Below are 25,897 nucleotides of genomic sequence, written 5' to 3'. Positions count from 1 at the left end.
ACCACTACCATAGCCCTTACAGGTGAAGGGGGGCACCTATATGTGGGTACAGTGGGTTTGAGGTGGGTTTTGGAGAGCTCGCTGTTTCCTCCACAAGTGTAACAGGTAAGGGGGTATGGACCCGGGTCTGCCTGTCTGAAGTGCACTGCAGTACCCACTAAAACTGCTCCTGGGACCTTCATGCGCTGTCATGGACCTGAGTATGACATCTGAGGCTGGCACAAAATATTTTTAAAGATGTTTTTTGAGGGTGGGAGGAGGTTAGTGACCACTGGGGGAGTAATGAGAGGTCATCCCCGATTCCCTCCGTTGGTCATTTAGTCATTTCGGGCACCTTTTTGTGCCTTAGTCATAAAAGAAAAACATGTCCGGGTGAAAACGTCCAAGTGTTCGTCATGGACGTCCTTGCTTTTTTCGATTATGGGTCAAAGACGTCCAAGTGTTAGGCACGCCCAAGTCCTGCCTTCACTACATCTCCGACACGCCCCCTTGAAATTTGGACATCTTTGCGACGGTCGTCAGTTGGAGACGTCCAAAATCGGGTTTTGATTATACCGATTTGGACGTCTCTGGGAGATGGACGTCCATGTTCTGATTTATGTCGAAAGATGGATGTCCTTCTCTTTCGAAAATGAGCCTTATAGTAATTTAAAACATATAGAAACATGATCTTCCATTTAAATAATTTAAAACATATAGAAACATCATCTTCCATTTAAGTACCCAGAGCAGAACTGAACTCACTCATCAAGAAGGTATACACCTATCCATATGCCACACACTCCCAATGCACACAGGCACACGTACACACAAAGAACTAAATTCTGTATATGGCACCAAAATAATCAACACCAATAAAAATTAGCGCTAAGCATTGTTCTATAAACAGTACTCAAAGTTGGGCGCCGTTTATAGAATAGCATTTGGTGCCAGGATTCATGACCAATTTTGGGCACGAGGATTTACACCAACTGAAACCTGCTCCTTCCTGTAAAGCCAATTAGTACAGGTTATTGATTAGCACCCAATTATCAGCGCTAATTGGCTCATTTGCCAATTAAATTGCACGTACATCCCAAGTCAAGTGTGCAATTTTGAGTGCCATATCTAGAATTAGGGGGAAAAGCACTTATTCAGATAACAGTACTACCTGGATAGTGCCTCTCAATATCCATACTGGGACAGACTGAAGGTCCATCAAGTCCAGTATCCTGTTTCAAATAGTGGCCAATCCAAGTTACAAGTTCCTGGCAAGATCTCAAAACAGTACAATACATTTTATGCTGCCTATAAGCAGTGGATTTTCCCCAAGTCCATCTTAATAATGGTTTATGGACTTTTCTTTTAAGAAGTTATCCAAACCTTTTTTAAACCCCGCTAAGCTAACTGCTTTTACCACATTCTCTGGCAACAAATTCCAGAGTTTAATTATATGTTGAGTGAAGAAATATTTTATCCAATCTGTTTTAAATTTACTACTTTGTAGCATCATTGAATGCCCCCTAGTCCTAATATTTTTGGAAAGAGTAAACAAGTGATTCACATCTACCCGTTCCAATCTACTCATTATTTTATATACCTCTATCATATCTTCCCTTGCAGGCAGCCCCAGAACTATCCGCAATGGGCAGAGTTAGGGATGTCCCAGAACTTAGCTGAATAGTGGTAATATTCAGTCTGCTATCCGGACAACTTAGGACAGATAATATCCTAAGTTATCCAGATAACTTATCAAAATAGCAGAAAAGAAAATAGGATGATATCTTTTTTTTTTTAAACACCACTTTACTCCACTATCCACTATGCGTGGTTTTACAAGCAGTGTTCTGTTCCCGGCGGGGAGGTGACCACCGTTGGGTTCTCTTTCAGCAAAAGCAGAAATGGCTATTTAAATTGCCCTCCCTGGAGCCCGATGGTTTGAACTCCTGCTTAGAGTGGTGCCATTTTTTCTAGTTTTTGATTGGCTGCCAGTTGGACGGCGTCTGATGTCATGTCGGCTATATCACTGAGTTCCTGTGCGGTGTCTCAGATGTCGAGTGGAGCACTGTGGAGTTGAGCTGTGGCTGTCCCAAGTACTGTGATTGCTTGCCTGTTCAAAAAGAGGGCGACCTGGTATGCATTAATTGTGACTGTATGTTCTTCTGTTTTGCCTGCAGCAGTAACCCTGCCATCAAGATCCTGAAGCAGCAGCGTGAAACGCTGGCCACCATCGGCTTGGGGCAAGAGGGTGAAGAGAGCACGGCACGCAGTGCGATTGATGGAAGATAGTACCGACTTCTAAGATAAGTGTCTGTACTTGCACTAAGTGTATCATGCACACGCAGAAAAAATATAATAAATGAACAATATATAAAATTAAATAGGGACATACAGAATAACAAGAGCAGCAGGAAGTTGACCACAAATTGAAGGTTTTTTTGGCCGATGATGAAGGGAAGATCTTAGGGATCTGGTTAGCTCCGGTAGATCTTGTGTATCTAGGAGCTCATTGAGGCCTTTTTCCTTCCTGCCGTGTGCTGCTTGATTTATATTCAGTAAGAGCAGCATAGTTTGTACATAACCTGATTTAGTAATTTTCGGCACGTGGAAATTACTGGTTTACTGTTTTCTAGCGAGTTTTTCTTTTCCACACCCCACTGGTTTTGGTTTTAGTATATACCCATATTTTTCAGACTACAAGACGCACCGGACCATAAGACGCACCTAGGTTTTAGAGGAGGGAAATAGGAAAAAAAAATTTGGACTATAAGACGCACTTTTTCCCTCCTCTAAAACCTAGGTGCTCCGGTGCGTCTTGTCCGAATCCCTCCCTCCAAGTTCGGGATCGCCCTCCCTACGGTTACCTCCCCTCCCCTCGGCCCTGTCACCACCTCTCCCCTTACTCATGCGATCTTCCCTGGTGGTCTAGTGACATTGGGGCAGGAAAGAGCCCCCCTCTTCCCTGCCCAGCGCGCTGCTCTGCATCCTCCTGTATGCTGCCTGTGATGACGGTCTCGGCGAGATTCAAAATGGCTGCCAAGAATTGAAGTATCGGCGGCCATTTTGAATCTTGCCGAGACCGACATCACAGGCAGCATACAGGAGGATGCAGAGCAGCGCGCTGGGCAGGAAAGAGGGAGCTCTTTCCTGCCCCGACGTCACTAGACCACCAGGGAAGATCGCGTGAGTAAGGGGAGAGGTGGTGACAGGGCCGGGGGGAGAGGAGGTAACCCTAGGGAGGGCGATCCCGAACTCGGAGGGAGGGTGGGCGGCCTGCTAAATCTCTACCTTCGGACTATAAGACGCACCCCCCATTTTCCTCCCAAATTTGGGGGGAAAAAACATCATTTGGGGGGAAAAAAGTGTGTCTTATAGTCCGAAAAATACGGTAACTTTATGCACATAAGTTATAAAGAAATGCACTGAGGCTGAATTTTTACTTCTATGTATCCAGTCACAGGGCACCACGAATGCACCTATTCAGATCCTATTCTATTAAGAAAAGGAAGCACCTACTTTTATTCAATAATGGCATAAACCAGTTAAATATGCGCCTATGTTTTTATACCTGAGCGTTTCGGCCAGCCACAGAGCTGGTGTAAATGCTCATACCTAGATTGGGGAAGTCCACATGTAAATGATGGTATTCTACAATTTACACGTGTAAAGTGTGCATCCTGCCCATGCTCTGCCCAAACTCCGCCCATGTGAACATCTGCTATATGTGCTATCAAAGAGAGGCGCAACTTACGGAATAGCACACAGCCAGATTATTCTCATTTATGTGTGCATATGTTCACATATGTGTGTAAATGACTAGAATGCCGACACTTATGTGCCAGTGGCATAGCTATGGGTGGGTCCAGGTGGGCTGTGGTCCGCCCAAAATTTCTTCTGCCTTAGGGGCCCTTTTACTAAGACATACTGAAAAATGGCCCGTGCTGGTGTAGGTGCGCATTATGGCCGTGCGCAGGTCCATTTTTCATCGCGCCTGGAAAAAAAGGCCTTTTGATTTGTAGCTGAAAATAGATGTGTGGCAAAATTAAAACGAGCGTGCGTCTATTTTCAGCCTGAAATCTTACCGCCACCCATTGACTTGGCGGTAAGGTCTCACGCGCTAACTGGGCAGTAAGTGTCAATGCGCGCACACTGCCGATTACTGCCAAGTTAGTGCCACATGGTAGAAAATGGAATTACCCCCCACCAGGGGCACATGGTAGCCAGGTGGTAGTTCCAATTTGATGTGCGTTGGACGTAAATAAGCGCCCACGCGCCTTAGTAAAAGGACCCCTTAGTGTGGCTGGTGAGGATCCCCAAGCCCCCCCAGTCAAAGACCTCATCCCTTCAGAAAAGAATTTACATCTTGGGTGGCCGCCGGCAGCTCCCTCACCCCCCCACACACATGCTCAGTTTTCAAGCATGTGTGAAACTGAGAATACATGGAAGCTAGTGGCTTGGGGACAGTGCCATTAGCCACCCAAGATTAAGTTCTTTCGGCGGGGTGGTGGTGGGAATCCCTTTTACTTTGGGAGGGAGGATGCTGGGGTGGGGGACAGAAACTACATTTGTGTTTTGCTTTAGTTGGGGGTGCGTAGATGATATTTTTGCCCCTCCCCCATTTTGGTCTCGGGCCCACCCTATATCGGCTGTCTGACTACGCTACTGTTGTGTATGTATTTGCCACTTAAATCTAGATTGCTCCTCATAGAATGACCCTATTAGTGCTACATAAAATGGGGACCAAAAAGCCAAAGACCTCTTTATGTGGCTAATACCAACAGGACTGTCGCAGCACTAGGACAATGAGGGTGGTGGTGGGCAGTTCCCTCCAATGATATGCAAATTTGCTCTATGATGATAGACAAGGGCATGTCTCTCCTCTGCATAGGAATGGCCACAGCACTGGAGGCAGAAGTTCCTCTGCCATACCAGCAATTACCTTTGTGTTTGATGTGGCTCCCTCCCCATCCCCCTGGCCTGACTCCCTGGGCAGGTGTCTATTTTGCCTGTCCCTACCAAAAGCACTACAAACCACTCTGTACCTTTTAACCATAATCAGTATATAGAGTTGCTCCTAAACACATGCATCCCATAGAAAGGTTCTGTAGGTTAACCTCTGTACTGCTGTTCTGGCCAGGTCAGAATTAGGACTCATGTCAATATATTCTAGAAGAAATCTTGAGACTGTATTCCACTTTGGTTTCCTCATCTCCTCCACTTTCCTGAGTTGGCTGCACACACCAGAAATACTTCAGGTTTCTGTGGCAGACCAAGGAGCAAACCAAGGATATTTGCAGAGCAAACCCAAACCAAGGTGTTTTACACAGCTTTTTCAAAGACGGTTTCCTTTCAGAGGCACTACTGGTATGTTCTCTTTCCAGACTTTGTGCCAAGCACAACAGAATAATGATGAATGACAACCAACACCAGTCAGCACCCTGATTTCTTACAACAATAAAGCAGATACACGGGGCTTATAAATACCATTTGTTAAGTGTACCAACCTGGGACCATTCCAGGGCCATCCACTTAGGACAGTCAAACAGATTGCAGGTTTGCATGACTGTGGGTTTTGGGGCATACATACACTTCCACTCCTCCACCTGCAAGATTTCCCCATGCATGGTCTCTTCAACGCAAAGAATGCTTCGCCTCTGAACGCCTCCCCCACAGGAAACCGAGCACGCCGTCCAAGGATTATGTTCCCAGCTGGAAAGATGAAGTAAATTAAAAACAGAACTATGATTCCCCCTTCAAAAGGATGTGGAAGAACTGACAGCCTTATGATCCATTATCCCGAAGGATATAAATGAAAGATAAGCCTTATATAACAGTTACCTACTTAACTACTTCGGATAACTCCTTGAGGCAGCAATCAAAGTATTTCTTAGCTTTAATATGTTTTTAAAATATTTGCCAACATGTGAAATTAAGTCTATCGTTTGAACAGCATAGTTCACATGAAATACACTGAGGCCAACATTCAGACTGTGGGAGTCAGTCGGACTGACTCCTGTGGGTCGGCACCGAGCCCGGATATTCAGTGCCGGGCTATATCCAGTGACCTGCATTGTATATCCGGTACAGTTTTGGTCGGTTTTAATTTAACTGGCCACGTCAATATTCAGCGCTGGCCTGGTAAGCTGAAACCAGCCAAATACAGGCCTGCTATTTTGGTGGCCCAATTTATCCACCAAACTTAGTTGGCGATATGCTGATTATTAGTGGATAGGAAGCTATATCGTGCAATACAGCTGCTTATCCACTAAGCGCCAACTATGAATACTCAGTGGGAAATAACCGGCTATCTCCTGCTGAATACTCACAGATAGCTGGTTAAGCGCTATTTAACCAGCCAGGACCTATTCCTGGCTAGTTGAATAGCATTGAATAAGGGGTGGCCTAGTTCTGCTGCCAACATTTTGCAAAGTCATACCAAAGCATATACCTCATAATTCTATATAAGGAGCCAAATAAGCCCCAATTTGGCCTGTAACTTTAGGCAGTAAAATGAAAGTTAGGCACAAAAATGGGGTAAATGGCAGCTACATGCATAAATGAACTTGGGAGTTATTTTACAAGTTAGCGCCTAAGTGCCGTCGTGTGTAACTGCAAGGGGGCGGAATGCATGTGAGTGGGGCATGGGCAGGTCATAAACTTATACACAAAACGTACACAATACTGTAGGTAGCATGAATTAGTGCCAACATTTAGGCATATGAATACTTAATGAAATATGATGGCTCTCCAGTGGTCTACTGGCTCAGAAACAATTAACTCAACTAATAGTAGACACCTTGTTCACTCAAAGAACTTTTATATAGGAGGGAAAAGTCTCATTTGGCACTGGGTCCAGATATAGATCTCCAACACCCAATAAATAGGTGAAGCCCACTAGTGACTGGTATAATCACTGACAAAAAAGCTCTCCTCCCTATATCTGTGTTTGTATTTATTTATCTTTTTTGATTTTGCCTTTTTTCTTTATTGATCACTCATTATTCAAAAATCCTCAGTAAGCAAAAACACTCATGCAACATTAATAGTACTCAAAAACCCGGTTGGTGTCCTGGCATGTCACGGGGACCACTGCAGTACAAATGCTGGCTCCTTCCAAGACCAAAGGACTTGCATTTGGTCGTTTCTGAGATGGGCATCCTTGGTTTCCATTATCGCCGAAAATCAGAAACGACCAAGTCTAGGGATGACCATCTCTAAGGACGACCTAAATTTCAAGATTTGGGTGTCCCCGACCGTATTATCGAAATGATGGATGTCCATTTTGTTTCGATAATACGGGTTTCCCTGCCCCTCCATCGGGACATTTTGCAAGGATGTCCTCAGCAAAACTTGGGCGTCCCTTTCGATTATGCCCCTCCACATGAACTTGCGTCCATAGGGAACAAAGCAGTTACTATTTAATAAATACAGTAGTGGAACTTTGGTTTCTGATCTGAGCATGCTCCTTGTCCTTCCTCATCCTCTTAAGATGACATTATCCTATAGGTGCGCCAGAGGGCGTAAGATATACTGGTATGGCAACAGATGCATGAGCTTGACAGGAGTACCATGTGATCCATGCTACCATTTACTAAATTAGACTGTGAACTAAATGCCCTGAAGACTAAAACACTTTCAAATTATCCATTATAAAATATCATCATGAAAACGCCACTAACTCCCGGATTCTATAAACGGTGTGTGAATTTCTGCGTACAAAGTTGCGTACTATTCTAAGATGTGTGTGTAACTAAATTAACAAACCCTTCTACCTCTAACCCAACTTGACTGAATCTTATCTTCCCTATCCCAATATAACATCTTTTGTACTCATCCCCTACCGGACTTGGCGAATGCCTTTACGGTATTATGTAAGCCACATTGAGCCTGCAACTATGTGAGAAAATGTGGGATACAAATGTAACAAATAAATAAATAAATAAATAAATTGGCTAACAAACCAATCAATATCGATAATTGGGCACTAACAATCAATTATTGCAATTAATTGGCAACAATTTGTATTTGCATGCACATCTTGCTACATGCTATTCTATAAAGATCCATGTGCAAATCTTTTTTTTTTTGGGGGGGGGGGGGTCTTTTACTAAGCCGCGGTAGTGTTTTTAGCTCATAGTAGAAATCAGCTGCAGGTAAACACCAAGACAACCATTATATTTCTATGAGCATCTCATGTTTACTGCCAGCTGATTTCTATCGCAAGCTAAAAACGCTAGCACAGCTTCATAAAAGGACCCTTTAGCGTGCAATTCTAAAGAAGGGGGTGTCCGTGTGAGGGGCATGGGTAGGTCAGAAGAATTCACTAAAGATACGTGCAGTATTACTGAATAAAGCGGATCTGTGCCTAAATTGCGCAGCAGGTTTCAGTTGGTGTAAATCCTGACGACCAAAGTTTAGCACACAAACCGGATCTAAGCGCTAATCTATAAACGACAACCAACTCGGAGTCCCATTTATAGAATCGCGCTCCACATGGATTTTTTTCCAGCACTGAATTTCAAGCAACCTTTTACTGAATCTAGTCCTAAATGTGAAATTCAACAAAGAAATATTGTTTTCATGCAGGTTTCATTGATAAAGGTTGATTTAGTTAGGCAGATTTACATACCGAGGGAGTGGCTGGAAGTGATCATAAGGCATAATCTCCTTAAATCCGTCACTGCATATAAAATACAAATGAGACTGTATTACATCTTAAGTTCTGAGAGTTCAGCTGGGACCTGTTTGGCAGTATCATTGTAGATCACTGGTAAGTGAAAGGCCAAAAAAAAATGGATACTATAAATCACCTGACAGCATGAATCTTTTACAATGCTAGGATTGAATTGGCATTAAACAACTTAATACACATGTCTGTAAAGCATCTCTTCAGGTTTCATTCTAGTTGAAAAATCTGAAGAGATATGTTGGTTAAGGGCTACATGGTCGATATTCAAAAGCAGTCATTTGGACAGTGATGGACTGACCATGTAAATGCTTTAAACGGAGAGTTTGGGACATTTTGGAGGTAATTTTATACCACCCTCACGTCACTTCCCCAGCACTTCTGATCAGTGGTGTAGCTAGACCTGCAATTTTGGGTGGGCACTATGGCCCAATATTCAGACAGCAGGAGCTAGCTGGGCTTGGCTCTCGCAGTCAGAGCTGAGCCGGATATTTAATGTCAGGCCATTTCCGGTGACTGGTATTGAATATCTGGTTTATTTTTGGCCACTTTAAACATAACTGGCCATGCCAATATTCCATTAAGTTTAAACCAGCCAAAGATATTCCTGCTTTTTGGTGGCTTAATTTGCCCAATAAACTTAGCCGCCAATGCACTGAATATTAGCGGATAGCTGGTTATATCGTGCAATATAACCAAGTTATCTGCTAAGCACTAACCGCCAATATTCAGTGGGAGATAAAAACATAGTAACATAGTAGATGACGGCAGAAAAAGACCTGCACGGTCCATCCAGTCTGCCCAACAAGATAAACTCATATGTGCTACTTTTTGTATATACCCTACTTTGATTTGTACCTGTGCTCTTCAGGGCACAGACCGTGTAAGTCTGCCCAGCACTATCCCCGCCTCCCAACCACCGGCTCTGGCACTTCCACTGAATATTGCCGGAAGCCAGTTACATGGTTTTAAATATTGGTTAGACTGAGCACAAAAAACCTACAAGACATCTAGGAGATGGTTCGAAAATCTCTATATTCCATTGATTTTTGGATGTTTTCAGCAAAACGTCCAAAGATGAATTTAGACATCATATCAAAAATGCCCCTCCACATGTATCAAAGGCGGCACTTGGGTCTAATAGGACATTTCCAACAATCATCAACAAAGTCCAACAAAACAGTTTCCGTTCTATGGAACTTCCTAAAACCAGACAGAAACTCAGAAAGAACCCCCTGCTTCCCAACAAAATCAAGCAGTTGTGTTAAAGCTACCTTTCTAGAACTTTAGATAAAAATAGCAAATTGGACACTAGTCTAAAATTACTTGGCAGACTTGTCACAATCCACAGCTAAGATGTTTCCTCTTACAGTTTTCCATAAAAAGAATGTACTAAAATTCTGGTAGGACCTCTGTAATAGGAACACAAAATCCCTTCATTGCCAGATTCTTTGTGAAGTAACACTAAATCTCATGAAGAAGCTTTTCAGAGCCTATGTAGCAAACCTTAACAACACCAAATTTGAACACACAGATACCAATAACTGTGAATATACACAACAGCAATACTTGTCCCATTGGAAAAGGTAGACAAGTCAGACTCATATAAATCCCCACACAAACCACACGCCAACAGAATCTCTTATCTTGGGTCACATGCAGAACACAGACAGACCCTCTCACCAGTTTCAGAATAAAGGATCAAAAATTAGAAATTGTCCTGTAGCCCAGCATCAGCCCTGCCCTTCCTATCCCCCATAGCCCAGCATCAGCTCTTCTTAACCCCGCCCCCTCATATTCTGGCAACAGCCCTACCCTTCCCTCCCTCCCCCATAAGTCTGACATCTCCCCTACCCTTCCCAATCACCCACCTCCACCCAAAAGTCCACCAAAATGAAATAGAAAACTTTTTTTTTCAGCAGAGCACAGTACTGCGAAGTTTCCACTGCAGCAATTCCAAAGAATTCTACTGACCTTGATCAGTGTATGCGTAGTGGTGCAGTGCTGGAGATTCGCTACAGGGGAGTAGGCTTCACGTCAGTGCTGCTACAGAGGCTACTGACACACTCCTGGAGTCTGGGGCATGAATATTATAAGAGCCCAGATTCCCCCAGCTACACATGACGGGGCAAGGCAGGACAGCTAAGTTAAAGGCAGCACTGGCTGGCGGGGCTCCCGACTCCCCGACAGGTTTGAGTCCACCTGTGTCATGCAGGATAGGCGTGCAGGGGCAGACAAGCGACACTGAGTAGAGAGGCTAGAGGAGCTGCCTGCAATAACAGCAGGCAGCAGCTGCAGGGAACGGAGGCAAAACAGCTGACAACAGCCCTAAGAACACAGAGCAGAGGCTCCCCTATGCAGCAAACAAGGCAGGAGGGTTGCTACTTTGCTTGCTGGAGGCCTGTAGTGCTGATAAATTTACAAAAATTAACAATAACACCTGAACTGCATGGCTCAGCTCGGGGGTGCTTCTCTGCTTCCTACATATGGCTGAGCTAATGCGATTGTAGTACTGTGGCTGAGTAGTGTGCAGCTAGCTGGCAACTGATTGGTGGATCACTGAGACTGGGTGGGCCTGATCCAAAAATGGCCCACCTAGGCCACCCGTAGCTACGTCCCTGCTTCTGATTTCAGGCTCCACTCCACAGTGCATACCAGGGGCGTAGCCAGACTTCGGAGGGAGGGGGGTCCAGAGCCTCAGGTAGGGGGGCACATTTTAGCCCTCCCGGCGCCGCCGCCCCCTCCGCCACTTTTGACCCCTGCCGGCGCCCCTCCACCGTCCCTTTCGACACACCCTCCGGCCACTGCCAACCCTCCCCCACCACCGCCAGGTACCTTTGCTGGCGGGGGTCCCAACCCCCGCCAGCCAGAGTCTCCTTCAGCGCAGGTCTCCCAAGTCCAGCGCGTTCACTGATCTGGATTCTGTTTCTGTGAGTCCTGATGTCCTGAAACAGAATCCAGATCAGCAATGTGCCAGAGACCAGTGCTAAAGAGGACTTTGGCTGGTGGGGGTTGGGGACCCCTGCCAGCAAAGGTACCTGATGGCGGCGGCGGGGGAGGGTTGGCGGCGGCAGGAGGGGGGTCGAATGTGGCGGGGGTAAAAGCAGGGGGGCCAGGGCTAAATCTGCAGGGGCCAATGCCCCCGTGTCCCCACCTAGCTACGTCCCTGCTGCACACACTCTCACACTCAGGCCCCGGTACTGGATACTCTTAGACCCAAAGAGACCCAGCCCACTTAAGCACTCCAGAACCTCTGCCACTTCCACTACAACTTTAAAAAAAAAAAAAAAAAAAAAAAAAATATATATATATATATATATATATATATAACACATGCACCATCAATCATGCACCTTGCACCAGACCCACTCCAGGTCCTAATTCTGTCCCGGCAATGGTGGATCCATTAAACAGTCTCCTCCTGAATTTTATAGCCTTGTTTCACCAATAAATTAACGCTGCAATAACATAATATATAACTGCAAATGAAAGCTGCTTCCAATCAACAAACCTACCTGGCATGCTTGAGGTAATTTAATAAAAATCTACTCGTGCTCTGTAGTCTTGGCATTCCATTGTAACTATTAATCAACATTCAAGTGACGGTGCTGACTATTATTAGAGACTTTCATTCCTTAACAAGTGTTTGTTTAAGGTTTTATATACATAAACTAGGATACAGTCTATCTATCTAGTCAAAATACCTGTTCCACATCCGCATTTCAAAACAAGCTAAGCTAATAAGTGTGAATGTTTAATTTCCTGTACCTTCTGGGTACCCTCCCTTTGAAAACGGCCTATAATATGTTGTAGATGAGCTAGAAGTGTTGATGGAGACGTCATACAATGCAGGCTATTCAAAATCATCCCCAATAAATATTATGCTAGTAAAACTGGCAATAGAGAAATGGAAAATGAAAGGTGTGAGTGATGGGAGCTGTTCCTGAGGGTGAAAGTCTCTTCTGGGGGGGGGGGGGGAGTGGGTCCAGGGGTATCTGTTTTGGGGGAATTCTCTTTCGGAGGGTGGGATGAAGGGGTACAGTAGGTTTGATTCAGGGGTGGAGATCTGTTTTTCAGGGTGGCTTTGATTGGGGAGTGGTGGGGGGTGGGTTGCTAAGGGGTAAGATCAGGGGTGGTGGTGCAGGAAGTAAAATACTTCTGGCCCTTTTAAGATGGCACCCAGGAACATCAGATCATGTGTTAGTGGTCCAGTGCTCCCAGGGAGAAAAAAAAATAATACCAGCTCAAAGCTAGCACCATGTTTCCACAAATAATGCAGCTTGCAAAGTGTAGCATAAGCTGCATTATTCGATTTGCATAATAATGAGGTGCTTTGAATGCATTCATCAGTAATCAAAGAGCACGTAGCTTTCAAAATCTGCACCCTGGTCCACAAAATTATCTACGGCGAAGCCCCAGGATACATGACTGACCTCATCAATCTCCCAATCAGCAATGCAGTCAGATCTACAAGAACTTACTTAAATCTCCGTTACCCAAGTTGCAAAGGACTCAGATATAAATCACTTTATGCATCCAGCTTCTCCTACATAAGTACACAATTTTGGAATGCACTACCAAAAGCTGTGAAAACAACGTATGACCACCTTAATTTCCGGAAAGCATTAAAGACCCACCTGTTCGAAAAAGCATACCCTATGGACCCAACTTAAGGGCCTAAATCTCTGCAGCACAACTTAAACAAACCTTATAATGTATACTATACAGCTCTCCTTCTCTACTATTCCTAACTGCTGTCTAGATCTATAAACCTTATAAGACTAAAACATCAACCTGTATTTGTTTCTATACCGGAGCTGGCGAATGCCTTCACGGTACTATGTAAGCCACATTGAGCCTACAAATAGGTGGGAAAATGTGGGATACAAATGCAACAAATAAATAAATAAATAAATAAATAAACGTGTTATAGTACAATACTGTGCCATTATTCCATTAATGCACTTTAGTCATTACCCCCCTAAGAGTACACAGAAATGATTTAGTGAATGCCAAAATAAATACAAGAAATGGAAAAGAAATGTAAACAAAAAATAAACTAAATGAAGCAAAACCTTCTCCCGTGAACACTCTATAAATCACCATCGCTTTACTATTGTGAGCTAAATGGGGTACGTTAATCAAAGAGATACTTTCTATACCAACCTAGAAGGGCAGGGCTCCATGTTACACTCTTTCAGTTTCGGCTTTGGTTTCTTGTTTTCAGGATAGTAGTGACAGTACTGATCGGGTACCACTCGGTTCAGCCGAATGTCTAGGCATTCTGCAGCGTTCAACTGGTATCCTGGCAACACAGGGAGAAGAAAAAGTACCATCGCCTGCTCAAAAGTTCAGGTATCTTGGCTGCAGTGCCCCAGACCCTCCTCCCTACATCTCGTGTTTTCTGTCTTCTCCCCAGGGCTTTTTTTGAGGGGGTACTCGGGGGGGGGGGGTACTGAGTACCGGCACCTTTTCCAGTGTCTGTTAGAACTGACCCATGGACCACAAGTTTTAATGAAAGAGCTCAGGCTCAAGACACCAATTCTGACTTTGTCATAGATTCTGTGGCTGGTTGCAGGGGCCCTGGCTATTGTGAGTGAGTCCCTCAGTGATCACCCCACCCCTGAAGGGTGGCCTGGCATTGGAGTACCAGCACCTTTTTTGCTACAAAAATTGCACTGCTTCTCCTCCTCACTCGCACCTTTTCACAGAACTAAGGGGTGCAGTTATCAACATGGCCTCTTTTTACAATACATCTAAAAAGATGCGCACGTAAATTCCAATTATTGCCAATTTGTGCAGATAATTGGTTATCAGCCAATTATCATCACTGATTGGCTCATTACTCAATGAAGGTGCGCGTGCAATTTGGACAAGCACCCAATTTAACTTGCTCAGCTCGCCACGCCTTATATAGAATCTAGGGTAAGCGTATTCTGTAAACGGTGTCCACCTTCAAGCAGCGTTTATAGAATGGCACTAAGCGCTACTTTTTTCAGTTCCAATTTTTCAGCGCTATTTATAGTATTAGGACCAAAATGTAAAGTTGGCTGCCCCAATTTTAAAGAATTAGGGGGTGAGTTTCTTAAGAAAATAACAAGTTTTTCACACCAGTTGATTTGTTCCCAGCTTTTTACTTTCTATGGCTTCTAGGTGTGAAGATAAATAAGCATTAGGGAACAATGCAGCTATTTTACAATGTCTTTTCTTGGCCTTCCATTTTCTTAATGCCCCCTTTATCTCCATCTGTGCATTTCCTACCACTGCTGCTGACCCACTAGCCATTAATAAATCTTGAAAATGTAACTTAAATATATCCTGTAGGGCTTACGTAATTTGCCCAGGTAGACCATTTCATAGAAATGCTTACCTCCTCCACAGGTCACAGTACAAGGGAAGAAATCGGTCTGTCGCCACTGATGACTGATTGGTTGGTAGAAAACGAATTGCACCACACTGTCTTTTGGGGCTGTGTACCTGGTCTGAAGACAAGAAATTTCAGAAGCCAGTCATCCAGACACAACAGAGACTTAAAACTAGACAGCAGAGACCTGCAAAGCATACCCTGGATGGCCACAAAATCACAAAAGGCAACATCAAACCCCTACCAAAAATCAATCCAAAACAATAAAGTAGGGTTATAACCCTGCATGGCCACAAGATTTAACAGATCACAAGAGGAAAAGTTAAAAGTATTTAAATCATTAAGGGACCATTAATCTGCCAGGGATCTGAAGTGTTATGACTATCATTTATATTAGAGCTTCACTTGGAAAATGGTGCTATAATCCAACTGATTATCATTATTTTATTATTATAAATCATAGTAAAATCATAATCATAATAACAAAAAGAATGTATAAAAGAAAACTTGCAAAAATTATACATTGATTATGCACTGCTCTTGGTGACAGTTCAAGTCAAGTTTAAATAGTTCACTCCTGGCATTTACCATATTAAACAGCATCACTGTGCCTGGTGTACAGTGCAAGGCACATTAATAACAACCACAATAGAAATGCAATAATAATATTGAACAAAAATATGTTGCAAATTAAACATATCAGAATAAGATGGAACAAAACGAATTGGATCAGAATAAGAACTTTACAACTGACTGGGTAGCAAAGGAGTCCTTTTACTAAAGTGCAGCGAGTTTTTGCACTTATCTTACCCTTGACTGCCAAAGCTTGTGCAGGAAATGCAAAGAGAGTGACCGGAATCTGCCCTGGATATACTGCACAAGGCAGAAGCTTAGGAGCAGATTCTATTTACAGCACCTGAAAAATCGACACTGAAAAAATGTCTGCTTAGGTGTAATCTGTAAACCACGCCTAGATTTAGGCGTGGTTTATAGAATACACCTAGCGGCCATGCCAGCGCCTAACTCTAGGTGCATCCATTTACGCCAAGGAAAACTTGGTGTAAACATCAGTGCCTAAGTTAGACGCAAAGCAGGTGTATTCTATAATCCTGTACAAAATTTTTGGAATGCCCATGAACTGCCCATTCCATGCCCATGGCCACACCCCTTTTTTGGCAGTGCGCATTAGAATTTACATACACTACTTTACAGAAAACGCTTAGCATGTAGTGTGTGTAAATTCTAATTAATGCCAATTAGTACTGATAATTGGTTGTTAATATTCAATTATCAGCACTGATTAGCTTGTTAACCAATTAGGTTATGCGCATTGATATGGAATATGCTTCGACTTCTGCGTGGAAATCTCGGCACTATATGTAGAATCCAGGGGGATATCGTGCAGGCACGGCCTTACATACATTGGCAGATAATACAGAAGCCCTTGTCAATGCATGTAATGTGGTGCTGAACCAGAGCACAAAAAAAAAAGAACCACCATGGTGGCGCAACTCAACCCTCCCTCAACAGTACTCCTGCCCAACACATGCCCCCTTACAGGAAAGAGCTATTCTCCTGATAAGGCCCCCTCAACTGCTGTACAACCATATGTCCCCTCCCTTGACCTGATCCCCTCTCTAAGTCCCCCTGAAGCACAACCCACCTCCAAGACCTCCCTTTGAAACACAACACCTCCTCCAAGCCCCTCCTCCATGCAAAACCATTCTCCATTGTCTAAAACCTGACCCTCCCTCCACCCTCTGAACTCCTCAGTCCCCCTCCACTCCTTCTCTATCTAGATTCAGGTTTCAAAATGGTGCTGATGGAAGTCTGACCCTTAGTGAAACTACTGAAAGACTACTGCTGGGCATCATCCATGCCATTTTGAAACCATGAGCTAGATGGGGCAAGAGTTGAAGGGGAACAAACGACTCCGATCCTACTCCACTAGACAAACAGGGATACCCCTAGGTAGGGGCTTTATGTTGGGGAGTAGCTTGGAGGGGTTATGCTGTGGGAGTCTTGGAAGGAAGACTGGATCAAGGGGGGGGGAGGGTTATATAAGGCGTATAACTCTTGGGGGTTTCTAGTCTTGTGGGGGCTAATGTTCGGGAGCCAGGCCTTCATCATGAGGATCTGTGGCTCTCCTTACATGGTCTCTGCCATGCTATCATACTGCCAGTAGTGTGGCTGCACTTAATGCCACATCTTGAGGTGCTGTTAAGTACATCCGTGTTATTGGCAGTCATGAAAGCTAGAACATGGCACTAGCATGCATGCTAGCTATCACTGGCAGCCACTACTCTTCTTCACCCTTTTTCTTCTCATGACTTGCCCCTATCTGTGGTAAGCAGCTAACGTGGGATTTTTACCATGCTGGCTGGTTTAAGTGTGCAGTGGCCATTAATACAGGTCCACACTAACATCTATCACATGGTACAGCCTGCTCTACCTGCTTAACAAAGCTTAATAAAAAGCCCCCAATGTAAAACTTACAATGAGTGGATAACAAAAATGGTTTGGACAAGTTCCTGGAGGACAAGTCCATAGTATGCTATTTAGACAGACATGGGGAAATCCTCTGCTTGTCCCAGGGACCAACAGCATGAATCTTGCTACTATTGGGATTCTGTCAGGTACGTGTGACTTGAACTGGCTGCTGCTGGAAGTAGGATACTGGGCTAGATGAACCAGTGGTCTGACCTAGTATGGCTATTCTTATGTTCTTATGAAATCTTCAATGAGTGTCTAACTTTTGCGTCAGCGTTCAATAATACATCTGCCACGGAGCTGTCTTATAGAGCATAAGGGGCTAAAGCATGAAAATGATTTAGCTGGATAATATAGCACCCCAGCATAAAGGTCATGGGTCAGTTCCTGGATTCACTGCTCATCGTGCCTCATAACAACATAAGAAATGCCAAACTAGGTCAGATCAATGGTCCATGGAGCCCAGCATCCTGCCTTCAACAGTGGCCCATCTGGGCCATTTGGAAGAAGTATTCAACAGGTAATAATGGAAAGATCCCTTCTCCGCTGTTCTTTCCCAGCTTCTGGCAATAAGAGGCTGTGCTCGCCAGTCTGATCTGGTTAATAGCTGTAAATGAACCCGTTCTTTTTTTTAAACCCAGCTATTCCAGCAACAAATTCCCATAGCTTAATTGTGCACTGACTGAAAACGGGCAGGAAGAATGCTGTGGCAGAGTAATGTTTCATCAAGGAAAGAGGTCTGAACCTTGAGAGGGTGGGTCAGCTCCCTTATCCACCACAGCCTCAGTTCTGCAAAGCCACTGAGCTGAGTAAACCGCCAAGCAGTTTCCTCTGAGGTTGCAAGAGATGGAGTCGGAATGCAATGTGGCTCCAGTAACATAGTTTCACAGAGATGTATTCCTTTGCTGAACTCTTCGTACACTTCCAGTGCCTGCAGTGGGATTTTCACTTGACCTCCTTGCAACTGAACCTAGACTGTAAATTCTAAACATGTACGTTGCCCCTCTATGATCACATTTCCTGATTTATACTGGGTCCTTGTCTTTTTTAAATAGCTCTTTCTAGATTTGCACAAGGAAATACTCTTTTAACCAATTGACTTAGTGTAGAGTTTCCCAAACCTGTCCTGGTGACCTCACAACCAGTCAGGTTTTCAGGATATCTACAATGAATATGTATGAGATAAATTTGCATACTGTATATTAGCTCTTGAATGAATGCAAATTCATTTCATATTTATTGGGAATATCCTGAAAACCTAACTGACTGTGGGGGTCTCTAGGGCTGGTTTGGAAAATCCTATTAATAAAACTTTGTTTTGATCTATTGAGACTGTGCAACCACAAATCATTGAGGGATAATTTTATAAAGGTCACCCAAATTTGAGCACTAAAATACAAGGTGCTGAGTCTGAATTCTATAACAGCATCCAGATTCCATTATACAGGGTGAAGCAAAAAAAAAAAAAAAAAAGTAACCCACTAGAGTTTTTTGTTGTTTTCTCAGCAACCGCTTGGAATTTCAAGTGGAATGAGATTATCTTTAAACATGGTGAAGTTACAGACTTTTTAGCGTGACCTCCAGCGATTTTTGCGTGTTCAAATATATTTGCACTGTAAAAGTACCATTAGTTGAAAAACAAAAATCAGTGTATCATCTTCCTGTTAATGATGTCACAGAGATGTAGGCTTTTGTAAACAATCTGAATTTGAATAATTTGCATCAAGTAACGTGGAGGGCCATAATCGAACAGGGCCGCCCATCTATAAGGGCGGCCATATCTAACGCCGGCCCCGTCAAGCGGCGTACCCGACTGTATTATCGAAACAAGATGGCCGGTCATCTTTCCTTTCGATAATATGGTCGGGGCTGACCAAATCTCAATATTTGGCCTGCCCTTAGAGATCGCCGGCATTAGAGATGGCCGCCATTGGTTTTCGCCAATAATGGAAACTAATGGCAGCCATCTCAAACCCGGCCAAATCCAAGGCATTTGGTCATGGGAGGAGCCAGCATTTGTAGTGCCAGGACACCAACCGGGCACCCTAGGAGGCACTGCAGTGGACTTCAGAAACTGATCCCAGGTACATAGCTCCCTTACCTTGTGTGCTGAGCCCCACCCCACCCCCAAAACCCACTACCCACAGCTGTACACCACTACCATAGCCCTTAGGGATGAAGGGGGGCAACTACATGTGGGTACAGTGGGTTTTGGGGGGGTTGGAGGGCTCTCATTTACCATCACAAGTGTAACAGGTAGGGGGGGATGGGCCTGGGTCCGCCTGCCTGAAGTGCACTGCAGCACCCACTAAAAACTGTTCCAGGGACCTGCATACTGCTGTCATGGAGCTGGGCATGACATTTGAGTCTGGCATGGAGGCTGGCAAAAAAATGGGTGGGAGGGGGTTGGTGACCACTGGGGGAGTAAGGGGAGGTCATCCCCCATGCCCTCCGGTGGTCATCTGGTCAGTTGGGGCACCTTTTTGAGGCTTGGTCGTGAACAAAAAAGGGACCAAGTAAAGTCGGCCAAAGGCTCGTCAGGGCCGGCTTTCTTTTTTCCATTATCGGCTGAAGCCGGCCATCTCTTAACCACACCCCCGTCCCGCCTTCGGTACACTGCCGACACGCCCCCTTGAACTTTCGCCAGCTCTGCAACAGAAAGCAGTTGAAGCCGGCCAAAATCGGCTTTTGATTATACCAATTTGGCTGGCTTTAGAAGAAGGCCGGCCATCTCCTGATTTGTGTCGGAAGATGGCCGGCCTTCTCCTTCGAAAATAAGCAGGATAGTAACATAGTAGATGACGGCAGAGAAAGACCTGTACGGTCCATCCAGTCTACCCAACAAGATAAACTAATATGTGCTACTTTATGTGTATATCTGACCTTGATTTGTATCTAGTCACAGAAGAGAGGGTAAAAACAGCATACAAGCTGATTTGTATCTTCCATTTTCAAGGCACAGACCGCAGAAGTCTGCCCAGCACTAACCCCGCCTCCCACCACCGGCTCTGCCACCCAATCTCCACTAAGCTTCTGAGGATCCATTCCTTCTGAACAGGATTCCTTTATGTTTATTCCACACATTTTTGAATTCCATTACCATTTTCATCTCCACCACCTCCCGCGGGAGGGCATTCCAAGTATCCACCACTCTCACCGTGAAAAAATACTTCCTGACATTTTTCTTGAGTCTGCCCCCCTTCAATCTCATTTCATGTCCTCTAGTTCTACTGCCTTCCCATCTCTGGAAAAGGTTCGCTTGCAGATTAATACCTTTCAAATATTTGAACGTCTGTATCATATCACCCCTGTATCTCTGTCCTGTTCCGATGATTGGTGAGCCCTTAGGTTCCCTGAGGCCCGGTAAGACCCCCGAGGACCGCCGCGCACCCCGAATCTTCACCCGCGGCGACCGCCGTTCACCGAGGGTTGAGCCCCCAGCTGCAGACGGCCAGCAGGACTGTTGGAACCGCGGGTGACGGTCAGCCTGGCTGGTAGTCAGCAACTCAGTCTCTAAAGGGCCGCTAGCAAGGACGGCTAGCGCAGAAAAGGAACACAGCCTTTGAAGGTGGCTAGCAAGGGCGGCTAGCTGAAGAGGACACAGTCTCTGGAGGTGGCTAGCAAGGACGGCTAGCTGAAGAGGACACAGTCTCTGGAGGTGGCTAGCAAGGACGGCTAGCTGAAGAGGACACAGTCTCTGGAGGTGGCTAGCAAGGACGGCTAGCTGAAGAGGACACAGTCTCTGGAGGTGGCTAGCACTCCAGACAATCCCACTGTGCAGGCTTCTGAGAAACGAAACGGAAGCCCCGAGTCTTCTAGCTCCTAGGTTTAAATATTGCGCCGTTCCGCCCCCTCGTCGGGAGGAGAACCAACCAACCCGGACGACGATGGGGCTTGCGGATTGGCCGGTCCGCCCTCCAGGCGGAGTCTGAGTCCTGGTGCGCCAATCCGGCGTGTCGTGGGAGGAGCCTCCGCACCGATCCGCCCAGGGCAAGGGAATCGTCGGCGCCGACGCCGCCATCTTGGCCGGCGCCACGCTCCACTCTCCGGGGTCCGCGTTTGTTCCAGCGGGTCGCCGGGCTCGGCCCGACCCGCGGCAGTGCCGGCTTTCCCGGAGGTCCATTCCCGCAGCCCTGGACGCCGCGAGGCCCGTCGACCATCGCTCCCCACACCGGGAGCGCAGGTAGGCCCGGGAAACGGGACAGTATCCTCCCCGGATGCCCCCTCCTCCCCGGGGCCGGGTTTGGAAGGAAACCGGGCATGAAAGGCTCTGATCAGATCCGGCGCATGTACGTTCTCCGCGGGTTCCCAGGAGTTGTCTTCTGGGCCAAACTTCTTCCAGGACAATAAGTAATAGAGCTTTCCTCACTGTCTTTTTGCATCCAGGACCTCGTCTACTTCAAACTCTGGATCGGGATCTGCTTCTAGCCCTTCGGTTTCCGGCCGTTGAGGATGCCATCGAGATCCTCGAAAACTCTTCAATAAGGAAATATGGAAAGCGTTATGCACCCGCAGGGTACTAGGTAGCCACAACCGATAGGTCACAGCTCCAAGTCGGGATTGGATTGCAAAGGGTCCAATGTATCGAGGTCCCAATCTACGGGAGGGCACCCGAAGCCGGAGGTATTTCGTGCTTAACCATACTTTCTGCCCTGGTTGCAAGACGGTTTTCCGATGCCGATCTGCGAAGGCCTTGTATTTGGTGGCTGCCTTCTGCAGTTGTTCTCGGGCCATTTCCCAGACCCTTTGCAGATCTGCCAGAGTTACATTAACCATGGGGTTCGGAGATCCAGACGGGAAAGGTGCTGGAAGTCGAGGATGTCGTCCATATACCAAGAAGAATGGAGAGTCTCCCGAGGCCGAGTGGACACTGTGATTATATGCAAACTCGGCCCAAGGAAGTAGGGAGACCCAGTTATCTTGACGTTTGTTGACAAATGCTCGTAGGAATCCTTTTAGCGTTTGGTTCGTCCTCTCGACCATGCCATTGGTTTGGGGATGGTATGCTGATGAGAAATGGGTCTTCACCCCCAATGCTGTACACAAGGCCCTCCAGAAACGCGAGGTGAATTGGGGGCCTCGGTCACTAACAATCCGAAGAGGCAGCCCATGAAGTCGAAAAATGTGTTGAATGAAGAGTTGGGCCAATGCGACCGCCGAAGGAAGTCCCGGCAAGGGAACGAAATGGGCCATTCGAGAAAAACGGTCAATTACCACCCAAATCACCGTATGTCCCCGGGAACTGGGGAGGTTGGTGATAAAATCCATGGAAAGCTCCGTCCAGGGACCTGTCGGAACGGGCAGTGGTTGTAGCTTCCCCACGGGGGTCCCGATCACCGGTTTGGTCCGGGCGCACACAGGACAGGTGGTGACAAATTGAAGAATGTCCCGCCTCATCTGAGGCCATTGATACTGTCTGGTAATGAGACGCAGAGTCTTTTGATACCCAAAATGTCCCGCCCATCGGGACGAATGCCCCCATTGCATTACCTTCGCTCGTTCAGCGGCCGGCACGAGTTCTTTCGTAGGAGCAACCTTCCCCATGGCCGCGCTGAGGCATGCCGGATCCAACATGGAATGGGTCTCCTTAGTTTCCTCTGGAACCTCAAATGCTCTGGAGAGAGAGTCCGCAGGGGTATTTTGAGCCGCCGCCCGAAAAACCAATTGAAAATGAAATCTGGCGAAAAACAATGACCACCGGGCTTGTCGGGGATTGAGCCGTTGAGCCTCTTGTAGATACAGCAGATTCTTGTGGTCAGTGATCACCGTGAATCGATGTTCCGCTCCCTCCAGCAGATGTCTCCATTCCTGCAGGGCTAATTTCAATGCTAAGAGCTCTCTGTCCCCTACTGTATAATTACATTCCGCCGGGGAGAATCTGCGAGAGAAGAAAGAGCAAGGCTGGCGCCGGCCCTTGGGATTCACTTGCGAGAGGACCGCCCCGGCTCCCAACGCGGACGCGTCCACTTCCACAATAAAGGGTTTTTCTGGGTCCGGGGCTAACAGAATGGACGCTGAGTTAAATGCCTCCTTTACCTGGCGAAAAGCCACCTGCGCCTCAGGCGGCCAGTCCCGGACCTTTGCGTTTTTTCTAGTGAGCGCTGTCAATGGCGCCGTCAGTTGTGAATACTGGGGAATAAACTGGCGATAGTAGTTCGCGAATCCCAAAAAACGTTGCAGTGCTTTCAATTCCAGCGGTTGTGGCCATTCTCGAATCGCCCGGAGTTTGTCCGGCTCCATCTGTAGCCCTCCGGGTAACAGAATATGTCCCAAAAATGGTAACGACCTCTGATGAAAAGCGCACTTGCTGAGCTTAGCAAACAGACGGTATTGTCGTAACCGCTGCAGCACTGCGCGAACATGACCCACATGTTCTGCGGGGTTTTGGGAAAACACCAAGATGTCGTCCAGATAAACAATCACTGTGGAGTTCAGCAAGTCCTCGAGCACAAAATTAATAAGTCGCTGAAACACCGCAGGGGCATTACATAGGCCAAATGGCATCACCCGATACTCAAAATGTCCCTCGTGGGTGTTAAAAGCCGTCTTCCATTCGTCCCCTCGTCGGATTCGCACTAAGTTGTAGGCCCCCCGTAAGTCCAACTTGGTAAACATCTGGGCTCCTTGCAGCCTGTCAAAGAGTTCGGGAATGAGCGGTAGAGGGAAGCGATCCTTTACCGTGATGGCATTTAACCCCCGATAATCAATACAGGGCCTCAAGGAGCCATCCTTCTTAGTAACAAAAAAGAATCCTGCCCCGGCCGGGGACGTAGAGGGCCGGATGAAACCTCTTCGCAGATTCTCCCGGATGTACTCCTGCATAGCCTTGGACTCCCCTCGGGACAGGGTATACAGTCGGCCCCGCGGTGGCATGGTATCTGCCATCAAGTTAATGGCACAGTCGAACGACCGATGAGGCGGGAGCACTTCTGCCTCCATAGGGCAAAACACATCTGCAAAGTCCCTATAGTCCATGGGCAGGGAGCCCAGCTCTATCCGTGCCCTCCCGGGCATACTATGAAATGCCGGGCAGCTGCCGGTCTGGCCCTTACAACAGTTCTCCCGACAGGAACTACCCCAAGCTTGGATACTTCCCTCGGTCCAGTCAATAACCGGGCTATGACTCCGCAGCCAGGGCAATCCTAGAACCACTGGATGAATGGTCCGGGATAGTACCAGGAATTGGATTTCTTCCCGGTGCTCCTCCCCCACCTGTAATTCCAAAAAGGAGGTGATCTCCGTGACCGGCTGCGGTAATGTAGTTCCCTGGATGGAGGTTATTTGCAGCGCCGGCCGCCACGGGAGCGTGGGCCAGCCCATCTGTTGTAGCAGTTCGTGCCCGATGAAGTTGCCCCCCGACCCAGAGTCCACTAGGGCCCGGGTCTGGATCGCGGTCTCGTGCCACCGTAGGATTACTGGCAGTGTGATCAGGGAATCCGGTAGGGGAGTGGAATGCCCCAAGACCCCTCCCCTCCAGGTGCCTTGGGGGAGACGTTTCCCGCCCGGGCAGGACAGGCTCGAATAAAGTGTCCAGCCTCACCACAATAGAGGCACAGTCCGTCCCACAAGCGTCTTTTCCTATCGGAAGGGGCCAGCCGTTGACGGCCTATCACCATCGGCTCCTCCCCATTCTCCTTGGAGTCCCGGTTCCCACGGCGAGGAGACGGCCCCTTAGTAGTCCGGGACGTTCCCCGTGCCCACTTCTGCCGTTCCGCCCGGGCTCTCGCTCGCTCCTGGAACCGGATATCTACTCGGATACAGAGCGAAATCAGGGCATCCAATTGGCCTGGGACCTCTCACCCTGCCAATTCATCCTTGATTCGTTCTTGTAATCCTTCCATAAAGATAGCCATCAAGGACTCCGGGTTCCAACGGAGCTCTGTGGCTAAGGTCCAGAAACGAATGGCATAATCGGCCACCGTTCCCTCACCCTGATGAATTCGCAGCAGTTCCGACGCCACGGAAGATGGTCTCCCAGGGAGGTCGAACACCATACGGAACCGGCGCTGAAATTCATTATAATCATCCAAGATGGGGTCCTGTTGCTCGTTAAGTGGGGCCACCCAGGCCAGGGCCTTCCCTTCGCATAGGTCCATGATATATCCCACTTTACTTTGGTCCGAAGCAAATGTCTCTGGTTGCATCCGGAAGGCCAAGTTGCACTGATTGAGGAACCCCCGGCACCCTCCGGGGGCCCCATTATATCGTGCCGGCTCAGGGAACCGAGGTCCCGTGCGGAACCCTCCCGAACGGGGAGCCGCTGCGGCCCCCTGGACCGCAGCGGCCTGGTTCTGTACCTGAAGCGTTGAAAGTTGAGAGCATACGTTCTGGAGCGCCCCCGACAGGGCGTTCAACTGCTCCTGCTGCTGCTGGAGTAC

At 46.8% G+C, this 25,897-nt stretch overlaps 1 protein-coding gene across 2 annotated transcripts in view; it reads right to left on the bottom strand.

Moving 5' to 3' along the window:
- ADAMTSL3 (ADAMTS like 3) overlaps nucleotides 1-25,897 on the bottom strand; it is a 650,803-nt gene that overhangs the window by 144,578 nt on the left and 480,328 nt on the right. For both annotated transcript variants that reach the window (XM_030189627.1, XM_030189628.1), the window contains exons 10-13: nucleotides 15,036-15,147; nucleotides 13,832-13,970; nucleotides 8,609-8,659; nucleotides 5,484-5,688 (exon numbers count right to left, since the gene is read on the bottom strand). In XM_030189627.1, coding sequence (XP_030045487.1) covers nucleotides 5,484-5,688; nucleotides 8,609-8,659; nucleotides 13,832-13,970; nucleotides 15,036-15,147 — 507 coding nt within the window. The remainder of the gene's footprint in view (nucleotides 1-5,483; nucleotides 5,689-8,608; nucleotides 8,660-13,831; nucleotides 13,971-15,035; nucleotides 15,148-25,897) is intronic.

Source organism: Microcaecilia unicolor, chromosome 1 (assembly GCF_901765095.1).
Source record: "Microcaecilia unicolor chromosome 1, aMicUni1.1, whole genome shotgun sequence".
Classification (NCBI taxonomy): Eukaryota; Metazoa; Chordata; class Amphibia; order Gymnophiona; family Siphonopidae; genus Microcaecilia; species Microcaecilia unicolor.
Note: the sequence above shows the minus strand (reverse complement) of the source record. Positions and strands in the feature narration are given on the sequence as shown.